At 50.2% G+C, this 22,086-nt stretch overlaps 1 protein-coding gene across 3 annotated transcripts in view; it reads left to right on the plus strand.

Annotated features, from left to right (window-relative positions):
* Nucleotides 1-6,421: 6,421 nt before the first annotated feature.
* The window catches only part of PDPN (podoplanin), a 30,681-nt gene continuing 15,016 nt past the window's right edge, over nucleotides 6,422-22,086 (plus strand). For all 3 annotated transcript variants that reach the window (XM_070404116.1, XM_070404119.1, XM_070404118.1), the window contains exon 1: nucleotides 6,422-6,745. In XM_070404116.1, coding sequence (XP_070260217.1) covers nucleotides 6,679-6,745 — 67 coding nt within the window. In that variant the 5' untranslated portion in view covers nucleotides 6,422-6,678. The remainder of the gene's footprint in view (nucleotides 6,746-22,086) is intronic.

The raw sequence follows: 22,086 nt of genomic DNA on the forward strand, positions 1-22,086 counted from the left end.
CCTCCTGCACGCCCCCCACTGCAGATCAAGCCCACAACCTAGGCATGTGCCCTGCCCGGGAATTGAACCGTGACCTCCTGGTTCATAGGTCAATGCTCAACCACTGAGCCACACCAGCTGGGCCATCTCGTCTGAACATGGGACATTCTCTGGGGTGAAAAAACTCTCTCATCACAGGGTACCACGTGAAACATGGTCTCGCCCTGTTTTGTGTACTTGCTGCTAAGGGTGGGGTGTTCTGAGTTGAGGATAAGATCACCTTAGCCAAGGGGACAAAGTTAACACTCAGGGGCACCAGGGCCAGGCATCCTGGGCCTCCTCACTGAGAAAACACCGCATCGCAGCACCCAGCCCATAAGGCATCCCTGCGTCTCCTCACCAGGAAAGGTCGGACAGGCCCAAACCGAAGGACAGTCTCTAAGATAACTAGCGTGTGGTCTTCAAAAAGCATCAAGTTCAAGGCAAAGAAAGGCTGAGCAGAGTTCCGGGACTTTCTCGAGACAGGACTGTCAAGGCTATGTGTGATCCTGGGTTAGATTCCGAGAGGGGAAAAAATTATAAAGGCCATATCATTGGGCAAATTGTCAAATTTTGAATATGAAACTGTGGATTGGGCAACAGTGTTGTTTTAATATTAAATTTTGTGATTTTGCAATTCCTACCGTGGCTGCAAAAGAGAATGTCTCTGCCCTCGGGAAATTCACACCCAAGTAGCTATGGCTGAGGGCAGGGGTCACAGGGCTCTCAGGTGGGTCAGAGCAACACCAATATGCATACAGAGCCGAGGTGAAGCATAAGGGGCGAACTATAAACACTAGGGCGAATCTGGGTCAGCGGTAGTGGGAGTGCTTCGACTATTTCAACTTTTCTGCAAATTTGAAATGATATCACAATAAAAAGTTGCAGCCCAAGCCGGTTTGACTCTGTGGATAGAGCATCGGCCTGTGAACTGAAGGGTCCCAGAGTTCAATTCCGGTCAGGGGCACATACCTGGTTTCGAGCTCGATCCCCAATAGGGGGTGTGCAGGAAGCAGCCGATCAATGATTCTCATCATTGATGTTTCTATCTCTCTCCCTCCCTTCCTCTCTGAAATCAATAAAAATATATAAAAACAATAAAATAAAAAGTTGCAAACAAATACATGAAAATCGAGGCATATGATAATTTTTCTACTTTCCTATTTTACACATTTTCTTTAACGAAGGCATATTTTTATAATGAAAAGTTAATAAATGCAGATCATGTTTCTGAAAAAAGACTCTCTGTTAATAATGCTGATTATTTTTAGTGTAACTGGAAAGTTTTTCAGATCGTCTACCAAAAAAAGGTCAAAATGTATGGATTAAAATTCAGAGATAAAAATTTCACCCGGCTGGCGTGACTCAGTGGCTGAGTGTCGGCCTATGAACCAGGAAGTCACGGTTCGATTCCTGGTCAGGGCACATGCCTGGGTTTTGGGTTCAATCCCCAGTGTGGGGCGTGCAGGAGGAAACCACTTAATGATTTTCTCTTATCATTGATGTTTCTATCTCTCTCTCCCTCTCCCTTCCTCTCTGAAATCAATAAAAAAAATATTTTTAAATGATAAAAATTTCATATACTTTTTTTCAGTCAGTGCACTCATTCAGTCAATGTTATTGAGTCATATCATGAATTATATTTTCCAATCACTGTCTGTCTTCATCTTATTTCTGTTTATGAAGTGTTTAATATGTCCTGCTTCCCGTGAAATATATACTTAGTCAACTCTTTAATGAAAATGAATTGGTACCTAGTTTTTCAAAGTTCTCTTTGAAAAAGTCATGTGCAGCCCACTGGACTAGGACACGTGACAGTGAGTGTGACAGTAGGAAGGGCCATCAGCACTAGGGAGACCCCTGGGAGAGTAATGGGGTGCTCTGGCAAACAGGCAGCCCAGTGGGTCAGAAATCCAATCCAGCTCCCCCTTGGTGGGATGCAGGAGCCAGCCTCCAGGTCCAGTGCAGGACAGTTCCTGGGTGGAGCTGGGAGGTAATCTGATTCCCCGGAGGGGCCTTGGGCCCAGAGAGAGGGACAGGGATCCAGGTGGTGGCTCTCAGGAATGAGGCCCACCGCCAAGGTAGGATTAGCAGACAGGACGAGCTGATGCTCATCCCCGTGCGCAGGTCCAGCTGGGTTTCCTAAGGTCAAAAGGAGCCAGTTCTATTGGGTCCATGCCACGAACATCTGCCCGAGAGGCTGGGGCTGGCTGAGTGTTCAGGTGGGCACAGGTGGCACCAGAGGACTCAAGAGGCTGAGGAGCAGGCAGGACGAGGCAGAACCTAATCATCATAGCAAGCATAGCAGTCACACTCCTTGCTGTGCATAGAAACCTCCAACCAGGGGATTAACGCGCCCATTTTAAAGAAGCAGAAATTGAGGCCGGTGTTGCCCAAGGCCACCCTGGAGCTGAATTTTGATTCCAAAATACTGAGGCTCTTTCTAGCAAACTAAGCTGCTGGGGGTTCCTTCCGTCCCAGGGCCACGCCCATTCCCACCCCGGCCTCATACTATTCCTGCTAAATACATCTGGGGCCCAGCTCCCACAGCTAAGTGCACGATTCCGGAGTCACGGAGGTGCCTTTAACATTAGAGATTCCAGCAGGCACCATCTCAGCTCTGGAGCAGTGTGTGTTAGAAGCCAGGGAAGATGCTGAGGCAGCCTGGGGAAGCTGGGCCTGCTGCTCTGGGAGAACGCAGGGAACACGAGATCCTAATATGAACTCTCCACAATCCCTCAGCCTGGCTGGTCCCACGCTGGAGGCTCTGGTTCTCCTCCTTCTCCCACACCCGAGGAGGGGGCTCCTGCTCCCTGAAAGCAGCTCCCAGACCTCTCCCTCCAGGTCCTTAAGCAGGAGAGCTCAGTGGTTGAGCATCGACCTATGAACCAGGAGGTCATGTTCAATTCCCGGTCAGGGCACATGTCTGGGTTGCTGGCGCGATCCCCAGTAGGAGGCCTCCAGGAGGCAGCCAATCAATGATTCTCTCTCATCATTGATGTTTCTATCTTTCTCTCTCTCCCCCCCTTCATCTCTAAAATCAATAAAAATATATTTAAAAGAGAGAGAGAGAGAGAGAGAGAGAACACTAGTCCTGTGATAGAGGAACCGTCACTCCACCACACCACTGGCTCTGGAGGTTCAGACCATGTGTGTGGTCTTTAAACCAGTGGTTCTCAAAGTAGGGCCCCAGGACCAGCAGGCAGCACCTGGGAATGTGTTAGTCATGCAAATTCTCAGCCCCACTCTGGCAACCCAGAGGCCCGCTTTGCTTTGGAAGCTCTTTTCCTTACTCATGGGATGAGCATTATCAGTGTTCTTAACCCAGGGTTGTTTCGAGGCGTCGCCGAGATAGCACTGGATTCCTAGCGTTCATAGTGCGCAGATCCAACGTCACCGTTATCTTACCCGTCACCACTTTAGGAGCACAAGCTGTTTCTCGAGAATGAAGGAAGCTCTGGCATGTTCCCTGCCTGTCCCCTTCTTCCCCTCTTCCGGGCTGGTCTCACGCAGGCTTCCAAACCCCACGTGACCTACCCCAAGTCACCCAGGTGTGCCCTGGCCCCCACCCTGTGCCAAGCCCGGCGCCCTCTGGCTCAACTCTGCTGTTTGCATTATTGAGGAAGTTCCCCCCAACTAGGTCCAGCCACTCTGCCCAGTTACGCAGACAAACAGCACTGGGACCCTGTCCATAGATTCTGGAGCCCCTCTTCCCATCCCCCGGATGGTGTCCAACAGGGTGCAACTTCCTGTCACCTTCTCCTCCTCCATCCTCTACCACAAAGTCAGGTGACCAACCTGGTAGCATCTAGACATCCCTGTACTGTTGGCAGATGCGAGCAGAGCAAGGAAGATGGGCCAGGTGCAGAAGGTCGCCAGGATGGAAACCCCCCAGGTGCCTAGCAAAGGACAATCAACTGTAGGGTAGGACCTTGCCCCCAGGGTGACCTTTCCTCCCTGGCATATCGCTGGCCATGAGGTTTGGACTCCCCCTCCCCACCCCCACCCTTCCTCCTAGAGATAACATCTAGGCCACAGTGGTATTTCAGCTCCAGGCCCAGGTAAGCAATAAAACCAGCCACTGGCGCTGACCTCAGGACCAGCTGCATTGAATAATGACCCCCTGGTGGCGGCCAGCCAATCCGTGGAGACCGAAAGATCAGACACAGGCTGAAAACCTGGACTACAGGCTTTATTAGAGGAGAAGCACCTGCAGGGCTGTCTTGCAAGGGGAGGACAGCAGCACATGCAGGGGTGGGCACGCCTTTTGAGGGGCGGAATGGGAAGGGGTGGGGGGCTTAGTGGACACACTGGGAAAGCTGCTGAATATTCCTTTAAGATCTTCCCCTGGATCTCCCCTGAAATCTCTGCCCTTAACACCCTTGGGAGAGAGGACCCAGTGCATTCTCCCTCCAGAGAGCACACCCCTGCCTTTCCCTTCCCCCTCCTCTCCCTCCCACCCCCAGGCACATCACCATTCACTTCCTCACTGCCAAGCTCCAGGGGCCCTTCCTTTACCTCTAGAACTTGTTTGCTAAGCCCACATCTTCTAGAACTCACTTTTCCTACCTCTATAATTTACCTGAGAAATGTTCTCTTACAGTTTGGGTCTGGACTTTGAATTCTTTCCTAGCCAGAACCCAAGTACCGAGGTTGCTGAACCCACGTTTCTTCTGACCTCACCAGTCAGATACAGTGGTGCCTACAACACCTGGAGGGCAGGGACCTGGAGCAGGGGGTGGGGGAGGTGTCCTTTAACAGTAACCTGGCCCAGGCACCCTCTAAATCAGCTGCATTTAACCCACCTCCCACCCAGGCTCCACTTGGTCTCCATTTCCCCGTGAAGGTGTCTTTATTGTCTTGACTTTGGAGTGGACGTGCATCTCTTCTCCACCTAGCAGACTCTACAGGCAATACCTGCGCCATTCGGTCTGTGCAACAAACATCCCTGAACATGCAGCAACAATAATAAGATAGCGGCAAGATGGACAAGTCGGTTCATACTACCTTCTCTATCCCCAATTTTCTCTTTAGGTTTCCAACACCTGACCTCTCCTTGCCCTTCCTCTCCTACTTCAGGCCTCGGGTGTCACCTGGGAGATCTTTGAACTGCAGATCCCCCTCCCCAAAACCCACAGAGGCCGCACCTGCATTTAACCAACACAAAATATCCCTTTGGACCAGTTCTCCGGGGACACTGGCTTCAAATATGAATTCCCAAAGGGTCTCGGTAATGAGAAGGGGGGGGGGCAGGAATCTGAGCTTCTGTAGCAGTCTCTCCTTGTGATTCTTATGATGAAGCAAATCTGCATAAGTAAGTCTGCGGTAAGGATCTGAAAACAGCCCATTTTCACCCCAGGATGGAGTTCAGGTTTTTTTCTTAAAATGAAATGAGTGGCATCTGGAAGTGGGGCAGAGGCTACCACCCCAATGCCTCTCCGTAAAAAAAAAAAACAACAAAAAAAATCCCAACAGTTCAGAAGGAAATAAGGTAAAAACTCTACGTTGTGGCCCTCTAGCCTGTTTGGCTCAGTGGATAGAGTGTCGGCCTGTGGACTGAAGGGTACTGGGTTCGATTCCAGTCAAGGGCAGGTACCTCCGTTGCAGGCTTGATCCCTGGCCCTTGCAGGTGCATGAGGGAGGCAACCAATGGATGTGTGTGTCTCTCTCACATTGATGTTTCTGTCTCTCCCTTTCCCTTTCAGTCTCTTTAAAAAAACAAACAAAAAAACAATTTTAAAAAACCGTAAATAGTGGACACAGGTTTGTGACCAGGTAAGCTGCCCGAGTGCATCCACCGGCCCCAGCCTCCCAGTCAGGCGTCCAAAGTCAGAGGACGCATCTCCAGCTCAGCCTCCCCCCCCCCCCCCGCCCCCCCCAAACTGCCAAAGCCACCAACCCTGCCAAGCTCCCGCCAGCTCTCCGGCGGCCTCCCGCCACCCACCCCCAGCCCACCCCCTCCGGTCCCTTCAGGACAAGGGCGCAATTTAGCCTCCTCGGGCCCACCCAGACGAGGACGGCCCCCTTTTTTGAAAGCCATCAAATTCAATATTTACAAGAACAATCCCATGCTTGGTTCTAAAATTACTGGCCACACAAGGCACCGTTTGCTTCTCATAACAAGAAAAAAAACAACAACAACTAGGCTTGTGCCTTGCACTTAAAAAACAGAATAAATAAAGTTTAAAAATTTTTTTAAATAAATTGCTTATTGCACGTACCCCCTTTCCTTCCTGTTGGGGAACAGAGTCAACGCAGAGGTTGCCAGGGTTGGGGGGTAGGGGGGGCTCCACCGCCTTGGCAAGCCCCACAGCGGCCGCCCTGTAACTTTAAACCTGGCCTGAGGTCATCGCGTTCGGGCGGCCAAACAGAGCGAGAGGGCGGTCCTAGTGGCCCCGGGGAGACCACCTTACCCGCGGGCGCTCCCGCCTCCCGGCATCGATAAATGCCCACTCTGCTCCCAAAGTTCCCAACTGCAAAGTTTGCTCCGCTGACTGCTGACTGCCCAGCCGCCGGAGGAAGCTGGGGGACCCCTCTTGCCCTGGGACTTTTGCTCCCCGCCTTCCAGTCCCCACTTTCGCGCTCCTCCAGGCGAGGGCCTGTGAATCTTCCCAGAAACTAGCTGCTCGGCCGGCCGAGGGGAACAAGCTGCCCGAGAAGATGTGGAAGGCGCGGGTGCTGCTGTTGGTTTGGGGGAGTGCATTGCTCTGGGCTCCGGCAGGAAGAGGTAAGACCCGCTCCCTCCCCGCGGCTGCTGGTGAAGACCTGGGCCGGGACCGCGGGAGTGCCCGGGCCTGTGTTTTGAGGTTGCCTAGGAGAGCAGAGGGGCGCGGGGAGGGTGTGCCTGCGAGTCTGGAGGACCCGGGAGAAGGGGAGGCAGCTCTGAGCTGGTGCCGGGTCCCAAAGAAAGAGCTGAATGGGGTGCGAGGAGGAGACCCCGAATCCACAGGCTGCAGAAACGAGGAGTAAAGGGGTCTCCCTCATAGACAGCCCACCTCCTGGCATGCCCTGCTCAGCTGGCTCGAAAGAGAAAGGGTGACGGGTGACAGCAGGAGCCTTCCCTGGCCAGGACTGGGCTTCCCTACAGGGCCGTGTATTGGAGGAATGCCGTGGCCTCCCTCCAAGGAGACTGGGCTCATGGGATCGGGAGGGACATCCAGGAGTGCCGGCCTGGGGGGAGGATTCCCCCTGTGAATCGATGCTCTCCCTCTGGGGGCTGTCAACTTGTGCGCCCCCAGACACACTCAGGGCGCATCCCTGGGGACCCTCTGTATTGAGGGTCGTGTGGGAAGGAAGGACGGAGTGGAGGGCTCGGAGGAGCAGGAGGGAATGGAGGGTGGCTGGGACTGGAGGTTTAAGTTGGTTGGAGACCCTGTGTTGAGCTTGTGCAATGATGCCCATGCCCACACGAGTGTTGTGAGTCCTCAGACTTCAAGTATGTTAGGTCTGATGATGGGGGCACTGCCTACTGGTCATCGGCATCGTTCCATTCCCTGTCCCTCTTCTTGCTGATCGTCCTACTCTCATCCCTTACCTTTCTGCCCAGTTGGTGGCATCCCAGGACGAGTTTGTCAATATTTTACTTATTTTCTTGGGTTTTTATCATCTGTTTTCCCCAAAGAATCTAAGTTCCCCAGGACACAGCGATGTCCGGCGCGTGGCAGTTGCTCAGTCATTATTGGTAGAAGGGATTCTCATCTAACTAGAGATCTTTGGAAGTGAGGATCCCAGTGCCAGAGGAATCCTCGGAGGGAGTGGCTCGAGGGAGGAGGCTCCTGCAATTCCACGCAAGGACAGAAATACCCAGCCCGGGGGAAGTGACACAGGAGATGGTGCTCTGTGCCCAGCTGTCTGCTTCCGAGATGGAGCAACCCTCTCCGCAGGCCCGCGGGCTATTCATGGGGGCCCTATCTTTGTCACTTCTCTTTTCCCTGTAATAATACACGACTCTGCGGTTCCGTTACATTCCTTTTTGGCGAGACAGTGTGCAGATGATACCGTGTTGACCTCACCAGGGCAAGGTGTGGGAAGTCCCCAAAGGAGCAGTATCCCAGCTCTGCTCAGGGGGATGGGGGGCGGGGGGCGGGGGGGGGGGGGGTGGAGCCGGCAGCTGGGCGGCATCCTCTGTTTGCTCCAGGGAAGGGTTAAGCTGTAATTATCCCGAAGCCGGTTCCTGAGTGTCAGAGGTACTCCCAAAGGGTGGCTGGCAGGAAGCCTCCTCTGAAAAAACTGCCAGGGACTGCTAAAGACAAGCCCCCGGGCTATGGGTGAGGGTGGCTGTGTGTGGATGCTGATTTGCTGGCCTGCTGGCTAGGAGCTGAGGCCCCAGGGGTTTTGTCTGAGGATAATGAGGGAGGCGACTGGCATCAGGATGAATAGCTTCATTGAGCTGAGCTGTTGTTGGCTCAGGTTGAGGAGTAGGGCTGGGGGTAATTATGGTGATGAATTTTATTATCTTTCTCCCAGGATCCTGCTCCCTACTGGGCCTCCCTCATCTAGTGTTGTTATGCTCCGCGTTAGTTTTATAATCTGGTCCCATGTGTTGTCTTGTGGAGTCAGAGGGTTCAGAGGCCCTCCGTTGTCCACACATCTGGCATTTCCCTCAATGGTCAGCCCCACCCTCACTCTGAAACCTCATCCAAAGCACGCACTTCAGGATTGCTTTTTGGGCGAGATCCTGCAGGCCGCTGCTTGCTGCAAAGCCCCGTGCTCTTCCCGGCCCAGTCCACCCTGGATTAATCATGCGGCAAACAACTTTTCCTGTGATTTCCCCGAAACCCTTGCCAGTTTCGGAGGCCCTGAAATCTTCATGAGTTGCTAAGAGTTTTTGTGGCATCAGCCGTTTCGTAAAGGTCAGGTCCGTTAGAGCTTGGGAGGGAGGCCTAGCATTTCACTTGGTGTAGGGCCGTGGTCGGCAAACTGCGGCTCGTGAGCCACATGCGGCTCTTTGGCCCCTTGAGTGTGGCTCTTCCTAAGCCTTAGGAGTACCCTAATTAAGTTAATAACAATGTACCTACCTATATAGTTTAAGTTTAAAAAATTTGGCTCTCAAAAGAAATTTCAGTCGTTGTACTGTTGATATTTGGCTCTGTTGACTAATGAGTTTGCTGACCACTGGTGCATGGGATCCACAATAGCATTGAATATAGAAAAGCACTTTTTTTGTTGTTGTTATCCTCACTCAAGGATATTTTTTCCATTGATTTTTAGAGAGACTGGAAGGGAGTGAGAAGAGAGAGGGAAGGAGGGAGAGGGAGAAAGAGAGAAACATGGGTGTAAAGAGAGACACATCGATTGGTTACCTCCCCCCTGCGCCCCCACGGGGTCCAGTGATCGAACCTGCAACCCAGGTACTGCCCTTGCCTGGGAATCGAACCTGCTACCCTTCCAGTGCTTGGGCCGATGCTCTGTCCACTGAACCACACCGGCAAGGGCAAAAAGCACATTTTCAAAAAATAGCCACGCATGAGATGGCTAAGTCAGGACTGCGAGCGCAGGGAGGAACCCTGACTGAGCAGAGGTATACAGCCCCCTCTCTCTTTCTCTGGCCTCTGAAATCTCAAGATTCCCACTGGGTGAGCAAATGCTAAAGCAGCTCTCCATCGCGCACCGCCCTCCTCTCTCCCATTCCCATTCCCCACCACCTTCTAGGACTGTCAGTTACCGCATTTCATCACCACAACTCTCCTTACATTACTTACTATTATCTTCAGGATACAACAGAATTGGGCTTCTGAAATGGGTTTAACTCCAACCACAAGCTCTTTAAACATGAAAGTTCTTTAAACATGAAAACAAAAAAATGTTAAGAGGTGTAAGCAGTTCTTTACACTGAATGCGTACTGTAATATTCCTTTAAGAATGAAGATACCGCAGTACATTACGATAGGATTCATCCATTCATTCCCCACATGGCACCTCAGCATGTCCGGAATGCTTGGTGCGGCGCTAGGTGCAGCCTCAGAGTGTGCACACCTAACCTGAAAGCACGTTCTGAACGCCGCCCCAGCCCGGCCACACACCTGTGCTTTGAATTCCATGGGCTTATCTGAATATTTGTCATATTTCTGGCTTCGGAAAGTAGGCACGCCAGGTTAGAACTTGTGGAAATGTTATAGGGGAGGCCAGAGAGAGAGAAGACAGGAATACTTAGCACTACCCTGTGGCACTCACTTGAGAAATCTGATTAAGATCCTGACACCTCTCACCTCTCAGTGAGAGCGGTTTTGTTGGAAAAGAATCACATGATTGGTGGGGAGGTGAATTAGGGACGAGGCGGGTGGGGCAGGTACTTCTAAAGCCAAGAATAAGTTTTAGGATTCCCATGGGATGAGCAAACACCAACGCAGCTTTCAATTGCACGGGTGAACCCTTTCCCTGCTGATTTCTGGAAACTTGGGGAAGGGAAAGTGACCAGGCATTTTATCCGAGGGCTATGAGAGATGGAGCCAGGTTAGGGAGCAACAGGAATGGTGTGCCAAGTTCATCCAAGGCAGGAAGTCGAGCTGGTGGCTTCCTTCCCTTGGGTCTCACCCAGCACCCACCCACCAGCCAGCCTGCCCACAGCGGGCCAGTCCGGGCAGGCCCTCCGTTCAGCTTCGGCATAGGGTGTGGGCGGACGCTCCTGTTCTCCTGGCCCGCTGCCTCTGCCCTGGAGGAGCCTTGGCTTGTCCTTTGAGGGCAATCCAGCTGGAATCAAGCCAGATCCACAGGGAGACCTGCAGGCCTGGCCACCTCATTCACCTAGCTGTCTGAGGACCTGCGAACTGAACTTGTTAATGCAACACTAAATTGCATGCGGGGGAGTGGGGTGGGAGGGGGGAGGATGTTGGGTGGGGGGTGGCCCAAAACAACAGACCAACCAAAGGGATAACCACTCTTCCGGAGGAAGATGTGCTCTTGACCCCTGTGCGGAGGGAATGTCACTGGGTAATGACTGTCATTGTGACTTCTGTATCATGCCGGGGAATGCCAGTTACATAGAAAACAGATGGGAAGCGGGGCAGGGGGCGTGCTAGGATACGTGTAAACATGTGACCGATGAGAAGAGAGTGTTTCCTGCAATTCATCAAGGTGTCTCTATCTGGGGGAATAAAACATGACTCACATAAGCCACGCGGTGACCCAGTGAGTCCTGCCCAAAGGGTCTGCTGTTGTCAAACCTGCCTTGCCCAAGGAATTCATGTATTGAACAAATGTTTCTTGAGAAACTGCTGTGCGAGTGAGGCAAGGCAACATTACCCCTGCTTGCAGCCAGTAGGCAAGATGTCATACCTGGTCACGTGGGATTCTGATCCCAATGACAGCGATGCTGTGATGACTCAGAGATGGCTGTTCTGTCACAGCCTGGAAGTGATTCACCCACCGCCTCGCCCTTCTCCTGTGTTGCACGTGCACCAAATAATGTCTCAGGTATTTCACGCTGGAGAAGGACATGCCTCCTCTGAAGCGGTGGGAACCACATCCTGTTCTAAATAAACGAGTTGGTTTCCTGGCCTCTTGTGAGTTTGGGTAATGTGGGGCAGTTTCATCTGAGCTGGATCGCCCCCTCATAAGGTTACATGCCTGAGTCTGTAAAGCTAAGGGGACTGGGTTCTGCATGGATGGTGTGAATGGCAGTAATGCTGGATAACAGCGAACATTTCCTGAGCACTTAGCACGTGTCCAGCTCTTTCCAAGCCCTGCTTCACGTAATCTGCACAACAGAACCACAAGGGCGCCACTATTTGTATTTTACAGAGGAGTAAAGTGGTTCAGAGAGGTTTAGTAACTTACACACAGGCACAGCACAAGCAAATGGCAATGGCGAGACTTAGACTTGGGCAGCTCACCCTCAGAGCCTGTGCCCCTAATGACTGAGCACAACAGCCAGGGAATCACAACTCAGAATAATACCCTGTATACGTAAAAGACCGTATGAGGAAAACAGCGTGTCCTGAGCCGTTCACACCATTTGTTACCGGCTGCTCGGAGTTTGGAGATGAGATTCCGTTGGGATCCAGAAAAAGCCTGTGGGGAAGATGGGACTTGATCTTGCCAGTGAAAAATGGTGAGGTTGGTTGGACAAGGTATCAGGCAGGGACGGGCAGTTTGGGAGAGAAAGGCTGCACGGAAATGCAAACCACCTAGAATTATGTGGGAAGCGATCTGGGCAGGGCCGGGAAGGCCGGGGGGAGTGAGTTGGGGAGTGGCAGGAAATTCAGGAGAAGGACGGGTCCGTGTTGAGTGGGGGAGGTGGACCTTTTTCTGTGGGTTCTAGGCAATAATAGAAAGCGGGAGGGGGCAGGCCATGAACAGTGGTTGTCAGAAAAGTCAATGAGGAGGACACCATATGAATCTAGGTTATGGGGCAAGTCAGGAGGTAAAGAGACTGTGTGGTGAGTGACAACAGAAGGAGTGATGAGGTCAGATTTTGGGGAATAAGAGCCAGCAAGACTTGAAGCCAGGGATTTCCTGATTTTCATTCTTTCATTTCCTGGGTTCTTATTATTCACCTCTTACAACATTCATCACTGTTATTGATATGTAATTCATATATCATAGACTTAACCCCTTTAAATTGAACAATGTAGTGGTTTTTGGTATATGTATATAGAGTTGTGCAGCCATCACCAGGGTCAATTTTATTTTATTTTTAAAAATATATATTTTTATTGATTTCAGAGAGGAAGGGAGAGGGAGAGAGTGATAGAAACATCAATGATGAGAGAGAATCCTTGATCGGCTGCCTCCTGCATGCCCCACACTGGGGATCAAGCCCACAGCCTGGGCATGTGCGCTTGACTGGAATCGAACCCAGGACCCTTCAGTCCACAGGCCGATACTCTGTCCTCTGAGCCAAACCAGCTAGGGCACAATTTTAGAACAGTATTTCATCACCTTCCTTCCCCAAACTCCCAAACCATTTGCAAGGGCTCATATTTCTTCTCCCTGATCCCCTGGCAACCACTAATCTGCTTTCTGTCTCTCTGGGTTTGCGTCTTCTGGGTATTTCACATAAATGTCATCATATAATATGCAGCCTTTTGTGTCTGACTTCTTTCACTTAGCATGATGTTTTCAAGGTTCATGTTGTAGCAGGTGTAGAATTTTATTCCTTTTTATGGCTGAATAATATTCCGCGGTATGGATATAAAACGTTTTGCTTATCCATTCACCAATTGATGAACATTTGGGTTGTTTCCAGTTTGGGGCTATTCTAAGTAAAGCTGCTGTGAACATTCATGTACAGGTCTTTGTGAGGACATATGTTTTCATTTCTCTAGGAGGGGAATGGCTGGGTCCTATGGTAACGATGTTTAACTTTTTGAGTAACTGCCAACTGTTTTCCAAAGTGGTTGCGTCATTTTAATCCCTACCAACAATCCACAGGAGTTCTGATTTCTTTACATCCTTGCCACCTCTTGTTATTTCCTGTTTGTTTTTAATACTAGCTATTTTCTGATTTGCATTTCCTTAATGCCTAATGATGTTGAACATCTTTTCATGTGCTTATTGGCCATTTGTCTCTCTTCTTTGGAGAAATGTCTATTCATATGCTTTTCTCCTTTTAAAATCGGGTTGGCCTTTTATTGTTGAACTAGGGGCCCAGTGCATGAATTTGTGCACCTCGAAAGGAACTGTGGGCCACAAGGCTGCAGTGGGCACAGGGGCGGGTCTCGGCCCATCCTCTGCACCACCGCCAGGCCCCTCACACTGTGGCCCTGATCCCCTGTCTGCCAGCAGCCCTGCTCCTGCCACCGCCGCTCCCACGCACTGATGGCTCTGGCCCCACTCGCACCCACTGACAGCACAGAGCAATTGGGGCTGATGCACCAGCAGCGGGTGCGAGCGGGGCCAACGCCTTCAGCGGGTGCGAGTGGCAGCTGCTGCCCCGATTGCCCCTCAGGAGCAGGGCGAGGTGGAGAAACCCTGAGGGGCAATCGGGGCTGGCGCCAGCAGCAAGTGCGAGCACCAGGCGGGACCGTGGCACATGGGAGCAAAGAATTTTCAGTAACCACCAGAGGCTCGCCCCAGTGACAGCGACTGGCACCCCGCCCTGATCTGGCATCCCTGCTCACCTACTCCACCATCCTGCCACGGCCAACACCCACCATGTTCCATGCGCACCCCCTGGTGGTCAGCGCACATTATAGTGACCGGTTGTTCGGTTGTTCTGCCAACTGGTCTATTTGCAAATTAGCCTTTTATTATATAGGATTCTTTGTATAATCTTAAACCTAGACCCTAGATCTTTATCAGATGCATGAATTGCAAATATTCCTTCCATTCTGTGGGTTGTCTTTTCAATCTCTTTTTTTAAAAAAATCTATTGATTTCAGAGAGGAAGGGAGAGGGAGAGAGAGATAGACACATCAATGATGAGAAAGGATCATTGCTTGGCTGCCTTCTGCACACTCCACCCTGAGGATTGAGCTCACAACCTGGGCATGTGCCCTGACCAGGAATCAAACCATGAGCTCCTGGTTTATAGGTCAAAGCTCAACCACTGAGCCACGCATCTTTTCAATCTCTTGTTAGTATCAATTGAAGCACAAAATTTTAAAGTTTTGATGAAGTCCGAGTTACCTATTTTTTTTTTCCTTTTGTTGCCTAGGAAGATTGCCTAATCTAAGGCTACAAAGATTTACTCTTATGCTTTCTTCCTACAGTTGCATTATTTTACCTCCTACATTTAGGCCTCTGATTCATTTGGAGTTAACTTTAATATATATGGGTTTATTTCTGGAGTCTTCATTCTATTCCTTCATCTATACATCTATTCTTATGCCAGCATTAAAGTATCTTGAGTCGGTAGCTTTGTAATAAGTGTTGAAATCAGGACATGTGAGTCCTACTGTGTTCTTTTCCAAGATTGCTGTGGCTAATCTTTCTCCTATATTTTCCTTATTTGTGTACCTCTTGCCCTTTAGAGAAGAGAGGAGGACCCATGGACCCATGCCGTCCATCTTTACCACTTAAAAGAACACATGGTTGGTACATAGTAAACATGTGGCAGGAGGAGCGGGAAGTAATTCAGTGAGTGACCCAAGCCTTTGGGCAAGAATGACAAGATAAGCAGATGATAGAACTCAGGGAGGAGGGAAGAGCGGTTAGGAACCAATTTGCTGAGAAGGAGCAGGAGTGTATACACTCTGTCATAGACACAGTGAGGCTGAGGTACTAGTGAGACAACCAATTTAATGTGTCTGATGGGCACCTGGGGAGACACTAAACCAAACGGACATCAGAAATATGCTCTGGAGACAAAGTTTGCTGCCTGAATTTCCCATTCATGGGATCAAGGGGGAAGAGATGCCAGGGAGAGTCGGAGAGATCCCCCTAGCTAAGAACAATTATTTTTTTTTTACAAACCTACTGCCGGGAGCCCTGAAAAGGGTGTACACTTCAAACTCCCAAGCCAGGCTTAGGATCAAGGCCACGGGCAGCTCGTGGAAACACAGGCAGCACATTCTGCACATTCCTGCAGCGCCTCATCCTCCTGGGCTCACAGCTGGACAGTCTGCGAGCCGCCTGGGTGGACAGTGAGGTCAGATCCAAACGGGCTCCTCCGCTCACTCTTGCAAAATCGGGGCCTGCTCAGCTGACGGCCGTGAGTCAAGCAGAGGCTGTTTCCCAGCAGATGGCCCGTGTTTCCCGAATAGTCCGCCGCCTGGAGGGATGCTTTGCGGGGCAGCACTTCCCAAGCAGGCTTTGTCACTTGGCTCTTCAAGCACTAAGCACCCCTTCCTATGAGGTGGCCCTTTGTACAGGGCTCCGGCCCTGGGGAGGTCCAGAAAAATCCTTACAGAGGTGTTGATTCCGGGCGACAGGCTGTGAATTCATTTCCTCTTACCGAGAACATTCTGCTCTTGGTCAAGAGAGAAACCTCTCCCCAGGTTGAGTAATCTCGGTTGAGGTTACCACCAACAGCCTCTCGTTTTAACATCGGAGGAGTTCTGAGCCCTGATTGTGATTGGGGCTGAGTGGCTAAGTTGATTCACCTCCGGGAGCCCTGAAAAGGGTGACTATTCATGTATTCATTCATTTGGCTAACGGAGGCGTGCTAGTGGCAGGGCCATGAACCCACAGCCGAAGGGAACGTGGCCCACAAGTAGCTCCCTGATGCTGGTCGGGAGAAAACAGTGGGTGCCAGTGTTATCCAGTCCTAGACTAGGTTAGAGGAGTGTACTTTCTCCTGGGGAGGGATCTGAAGGAAGAGGTACTTTACCTGGTTGGGTAAAAGAAGAGGAAGGGTTTGGATGGTCCTGGACATTAATCGCAAAGACTTGTGAAGGCACACAGTAGGTGTCAGTTCCTTTCGTCCCATCACAAAGGAGAGAGCATGGAGGTGGTCAGCAGGCCTGGTGTCCATGCCTTAGGGACCAAATGTCCTGTCCCCTCCCCTGCCAGTGACTCGGTGCGAGTCCCTGCCGTTGAAATAAAAAGTGAGACCCCAGACACCATTGGTCCCTCTCCTTCTTACTTTTTTTCAATCCTCAAGGACTGAGGATATTTTTTCATTGATTTTTAGCCAGAGTAGAAGGGGGAGAGAGAGACATCACTGTGAGAGGGACACATTGATTAGTTGCCCCCCCCACCACTTCCCACACACACCCTGACCAACCCTGGACAAGGGGTTGAATCTGCAACCAAGGTACATGCCCTTGACCGGGAATCGAACGTGTGACCCTCCAGTGCTCAGGCTGACGCTTTAACCACTGAGCAACACCTGCCAGGGCTGTCCTTCTCCTTTCTTTATTGCCCATGTTCCACTGCAGAGGCCTGCAGAATGCTGCCTTCCGCTTTGGGAGCTGACTCGGAGGGGCTGCCCCACCCAGAGCCCAAAGGTGCCTGTACCCACCCCTCCCTGACATCAGGGGGTACCGGCTGTTCCAAATCTCAATATGTAGCATTTCTTCTGAGGTCTCTGGAGGAACTAGCGAACTTGTCTGATCGCCTCAGCCTTGACACGGTCTCTTGAGTTTTACAGGAGAGGCACATGCCCCCAGAGCCACAGCAGGCAGGCAGGCAGGTCTCCTGGTGGCCTTGGCCTGCAGGGGCTGACGGGACGTGACACTGTGAGTGGACAGGCTGCTGCTCATTAAAGAGCAAACTTCAGAGCAGTAAAGTCCACCCTCCAGGTGAACTGTTGTGTTTTCAGCCACACTGTCTCTCTCTCTCTCTCTTTCTCTCTCTCTCTTTAAAAAAATATATTTTTATTGATTTCAGAGAGGAAGGGAGAGAGAGAAACATCAATGATGAGAGAGAATCATCAATCGGCTGCCTCCTGCACGCCCCCAACTGGGGATTGAGTCCACAAGCCTGTCATGTGTCCTGACGAGGAATTGAACCATGACCTCCCAGTTCCTAGGTAAACACTCAATCACTGAGCCATGCTGACCAGGCCCACCATGCTGTCTCTTTATCTGGGGGAGGTACTAACAACTCCTGGGTGAGGCACAGTGGACAGTGGCAGGAATATTATCATACTAGAGGCCCGATGCATGAACTTTGTGCAAGAAGAGGCCTTCCGGGACCCAGGCTTCCCTTGCAGCCCCAGCTTTGTCCAGAGGTCGTCCAGAAGGACATCCGGTCTAATTAGCATATTATGCTTTTATTATTATAGACTAGTGGCCCAGTGCACAGATTCGTGCACATTGAAAGAAATCAGGCTCCCTCCTCTTTAGTTCTGGGGTGTGTCACCCGAGAACCGCTGCTGCCAGTTCACCGCAGCTCGGCAGTAAACAAGATTCGGGGCCAACAGTGTCCCAGCAGCAACATAACCCATGACCGAAGGTGGAATAGCACAGCCCTGCGAGGAATCAGGCTCCCTCCTCTCTGGTTCCAGGGTGCGTCACCCAAGAACTACCACTGCCAAGTCACCGCAGCTCGGCAGCTCCTGCATTGAGTGTCTGCCCCCTAGTGGTCAGTGAACATCATATGTATGGTCGGCTGTCACTTCAACTTTTATACATATAGACAAGAGGCCCATTGCAGGAAGATTCCTGCAAGAATAGGGCTTCCTCGGACTGATTGCGCCGCCAAGCCCCACCGCCCAGGGCCGCACACGGGGGTCCCGGCTGGCGGCAGGGCCGCACACGGGGGCCCGGATGGTGGCTTGCGCTGGTCTGCCCTGCCTGCAGTATGCAAATTAGCCGCCATCTTTGTTGGCAATTAATTTGCATATCACTCTGATTGGTTGATGGGCATAGCAAAGGTACGGTCAATTAGCATCTTTGTCTTTTATTAGATAGGATAAGGCAGGTGTGGGCAATGTCCAGCCCACAGGAGTATAAGGCCCCCGAAATCATTTGGCCTGGCCCTACCAAGGCATTAGGGGTGAGTTCATTAAATGTTTGACCAAGTATAGCAGGCTCGTTTTCAAGATGATCATTTTGTATGACCCTCAAATGATGTTATAAATATCCAAAGAGCCCTTGGCAGAAAAAAGGTTCCCCACCCCTGCTATAAGGGATTATTGAAAAGAAATTTCCTTCTTGGCTGGAGGTGTCCTCTTTCAGTCAGTTGCTGAGTAAGCGTCTGTGAAGTACGAACCATGGTGCCAGGCCCCGGGCATGTGGGACCGTGTGGGCTTTAGGTAGCCCTTTGCCGCCCAGAGGAAGACTGAGTGAGTGCCATTTCTGTGGGACACGGAGGAGCAGGGCCAAGTCTTCTCGGAGTTGCCTAGGTTTTTCCATGGCCAAACCTTTGATCCTGTAAACCATTTACCAGGAGCCATGGAGAGGGCGAGGGTGGAGGGGAAACCCATCGGCCACATCAGGGATCATATTGACCGCAACCCACAGTCTGCTGGGAGCTGAGGGTCCAGCACACAGTGCTGGGTCAGGGAATGGCTCCCAATATTTCAAAGAAAGGCATCCGCACAAGGGGAGGAGACGGGCAGCCTGCAGGACACGAGGAGCAACTCGAAAGATGTGGTAAATAAAAGCAGAGCCCCGACACCTTCCTGCCCATCACAGAACCCACCGTGTGGTGATCAGCAGCTAAATGGGATGTTGGGAATTGAGGTGAAGGGTTGTACCAGTGGGGGGGTCCTCAGGGGCCTGGGAAATGTTGGGGGTTGGTGTCTTTCTCCAGGTGGGGGTGTGTTGATTTTCAGGCTTCTGAGCACAGTATTGAAACAGGATGGAGAAATAATGCACCAAAGCCTGTGTCTGGATGAAGGAACAGACGTGAGCATTTTTATTTTTGTTTTTCAAATAGATGTTTTGATACCCCCCTCCCCCCAGCATTACTTCATCCCGAATGTAACTGAGGGGGATGTTAGGATGAAATGTTTATTAAGTCTCCTACCGGGGAAAACCAGAACTTCCTAGGATGTCGTAAGAAAAAAAAGAGAGAGAGAGAGATTCTGCTTCTTAATGGCCACAAAAGTCACTTCCAGGCCATGCAGTCAGCCATCTTTAAAGGCTTATTGTGTATCTAGATGCTGGAGCAGCTTGAAGATGCCAGACAACACCAGGCAGCAGGCAAGATGCCTTCATCTGTGGGCTAACACCACAGATTTTCTCTGAAAACCCCTAGGGTAACTGGGCTTTGGCTTCCTTATTTTTAAAATCACCTTCCCTCCTCAAGATAAAACACTGTCCAAGTGGCTCTCGAGCCGTCCGATCTTGAAGCTTCCGGTTCACAGCAAGGGGATGGCAGGGCGGTCTCTCTCACGTGGGGCAAACTGAGCAGAGGCTCTTTGCCTAAACTTGCGTGGGGGACTTTTGCGGCTCCCAATAAAACAGGGGGCGACCATTATAGGACTTAGCATCACGTAGGAACATCCTGCTTCACGCATACGTCCAGTGAAATGTTGTTACCAACAGAGCTGTGACAGGTGGGAAAATGAGTTCTTGACTCTGAGGTTTTGTATCGATTTCTCAGAATTGGTGGGTAATACTTCAGACACTTCCCAGCCATTGCCTTTCCAGTTCTTTCCTTTCCTTTTGCCACTGCCCTGGTGGGAACACCACCCACTCCTGCCTGGATGACAGAAATAGCCTAAGTGACCCCCTGTTCCAGTCTGACCCCAGCATCATCCCCGGAACACACACTCCGTTCACACAGCACCCAGAGAGGCCTCTGGACTCAGGTTATGCCACTTCCAAGAGAAAGCAAATGACTCCAGATGAAATCAAAACCCCTTCCTTGCAGAGTTCCCCAGGATGGGCCCTCCCCAATAATGAACTCACAGAAAGAAAAACTAAAAAAACAATCCCATTTACCATTGCAACAAAAAAATTAAGATACCTAGGAATAAACTTAACTAAGGAGGTAAAAGACCTGTACTTGGAAAACTACAGGACATTGAAAAAAGAGAGGAAGACATAAACAAATGGAAGAACATACCGTGTTCATGGATTGGTAGAATCAACATCATTAAAATGTCCATACTACCCAAAGCAATCTATAGATTCAATGCAATCCCCATTAAAATACCAACGGCGTATTTCATAGACCTAGAACAAACTCTCCAAAAATTCATATGGAATAAAAAAATACCCTGAGTAGCCACGGCAATCCTGAGAAAGAACAAAGTTGGAGGGATCACAATACCAGATATCAAGCTATATTACAAAGCCACAGTTCTCAAAACTGCCTGGTACTGGCACAAGAACAGACACATAGACCAATGGAACAGAACGGAGAACCCAGAAATCGACCCAAGTCATTATGCTCAATTAATATTTGACAAAGGAAGCAAGAGCATACAATGGAGTCAAGACAGTCTCTTCAATAAATGGTGCTGGGAAAATTGGACAGATAACATGCAAAAAAATGAAACTAGAACACCAACTTACACCATACACAAAAATAAACTAAAAATGGATAAAGGACTTAAATGTAAGGTAGGAAACCAGAAAAATGTTAGAAGAATCCATAGGCAATAAAATATCACACCTATGTCATAGCAATACCTTTACTAATACAGCTCCCAGGACAATGGAAACTAAGGAGAAAATAAACAAATGGGACTACATCAAAATAAAAAGCTTCTGCACAGCAAAAAGACCATCAACAAAACAAGAAAGCCCACGGCATGGGAAAACATATTTGCCAATGTTATCTCAGATAAGGGTTTAATCTCCAACATTTACAGGGAATTCATAAAACTTAACAAAAGGAAGATAATCTAATAAAAAATGGACAAAGGACCTAAATAGACACTTTTTTGGAAGAGGACATACAGAAGGCCGAGAGACATATGAAAACATGCTCAAAGTCACTAATCATCCGAGAGATGCAAATCAAAATGACAATGATGTACCATCTCACACCTGTCAGAATGGCTATCATCAACAAATGACAAGTGCTGGTGAGGATGTGGAATAAGAGGAACCCTCATGCACTGCTGGTGGGAATGCAGACTGGTGCAGCCACTGTGGAAAACAGTATGGCGTTTCCTCAAAAATTTAAAAATGGAACTCCCATTTGACCCAGTAATCTCACTTCTGGGAATATATCCCAAGAAACCAGAAACACCAATGAGAAAGGATATATGCACCCCTATGTTCATAGCAGCACAATTTTTGATAGCTAAGATTTGGAAACAGCCCCCATCAGCAGATGAGTGGATTAAAAAGCTGTGGTACATCTACACAATAGAATACTATCTACACTAATAAAAGAGAAACATGCAAGTTGGTGTCACTCCACTACACCCACCAGCCAATCAGAGCGACTATGCAAATTAACCCGACAAAGATGGTGGTTAATTTGCATATGCAGGCACAGAGTGAAGACTGAAGACTCCAGCTGGAGTGAAGACTGAAGACTGAAGAGGCTTGGCTTCTCCACTGCGGCCGCAGTGGAGAATCCAAGCCTCACTGCGGCAGGACCAAAGGCCTGGGTCCCATATGCCGGAGGAAAACCGGTGCCAGCAGCCAGGGGAAGGAAGGCCTATTGCATGTATCTTCGTGCAATGGGCTTCTAGTACTGCTATAAAAAAGAAGGAACTTTTACCATTTGCAACAGCATGGATGGGCCTGGACAGCATTATGCTAAGTGAAATAAGGCAGTCAGAGAAAGATAAATATCATATGATCTCACTCATATGTGGGATATAATGAACAACAT

The sequence above is a fragment of the Myotis yumanensis genome, unplaced genomic scaffold (assembly GCF_028538775.1).
Source record: "Myotis yumanensis isolate MYYU_CA2020_CCGP unplaced genomic scaffold, mMyoYum1.0.hap1 SCAF_2, whole genome shotgun sequence".
Lineage (NCBI taxonomy): Eukaryota > Metazoa > Chordata > Mammalia > Chiroptera > Vespertilionidae > Myotis > Myotis yumanensis.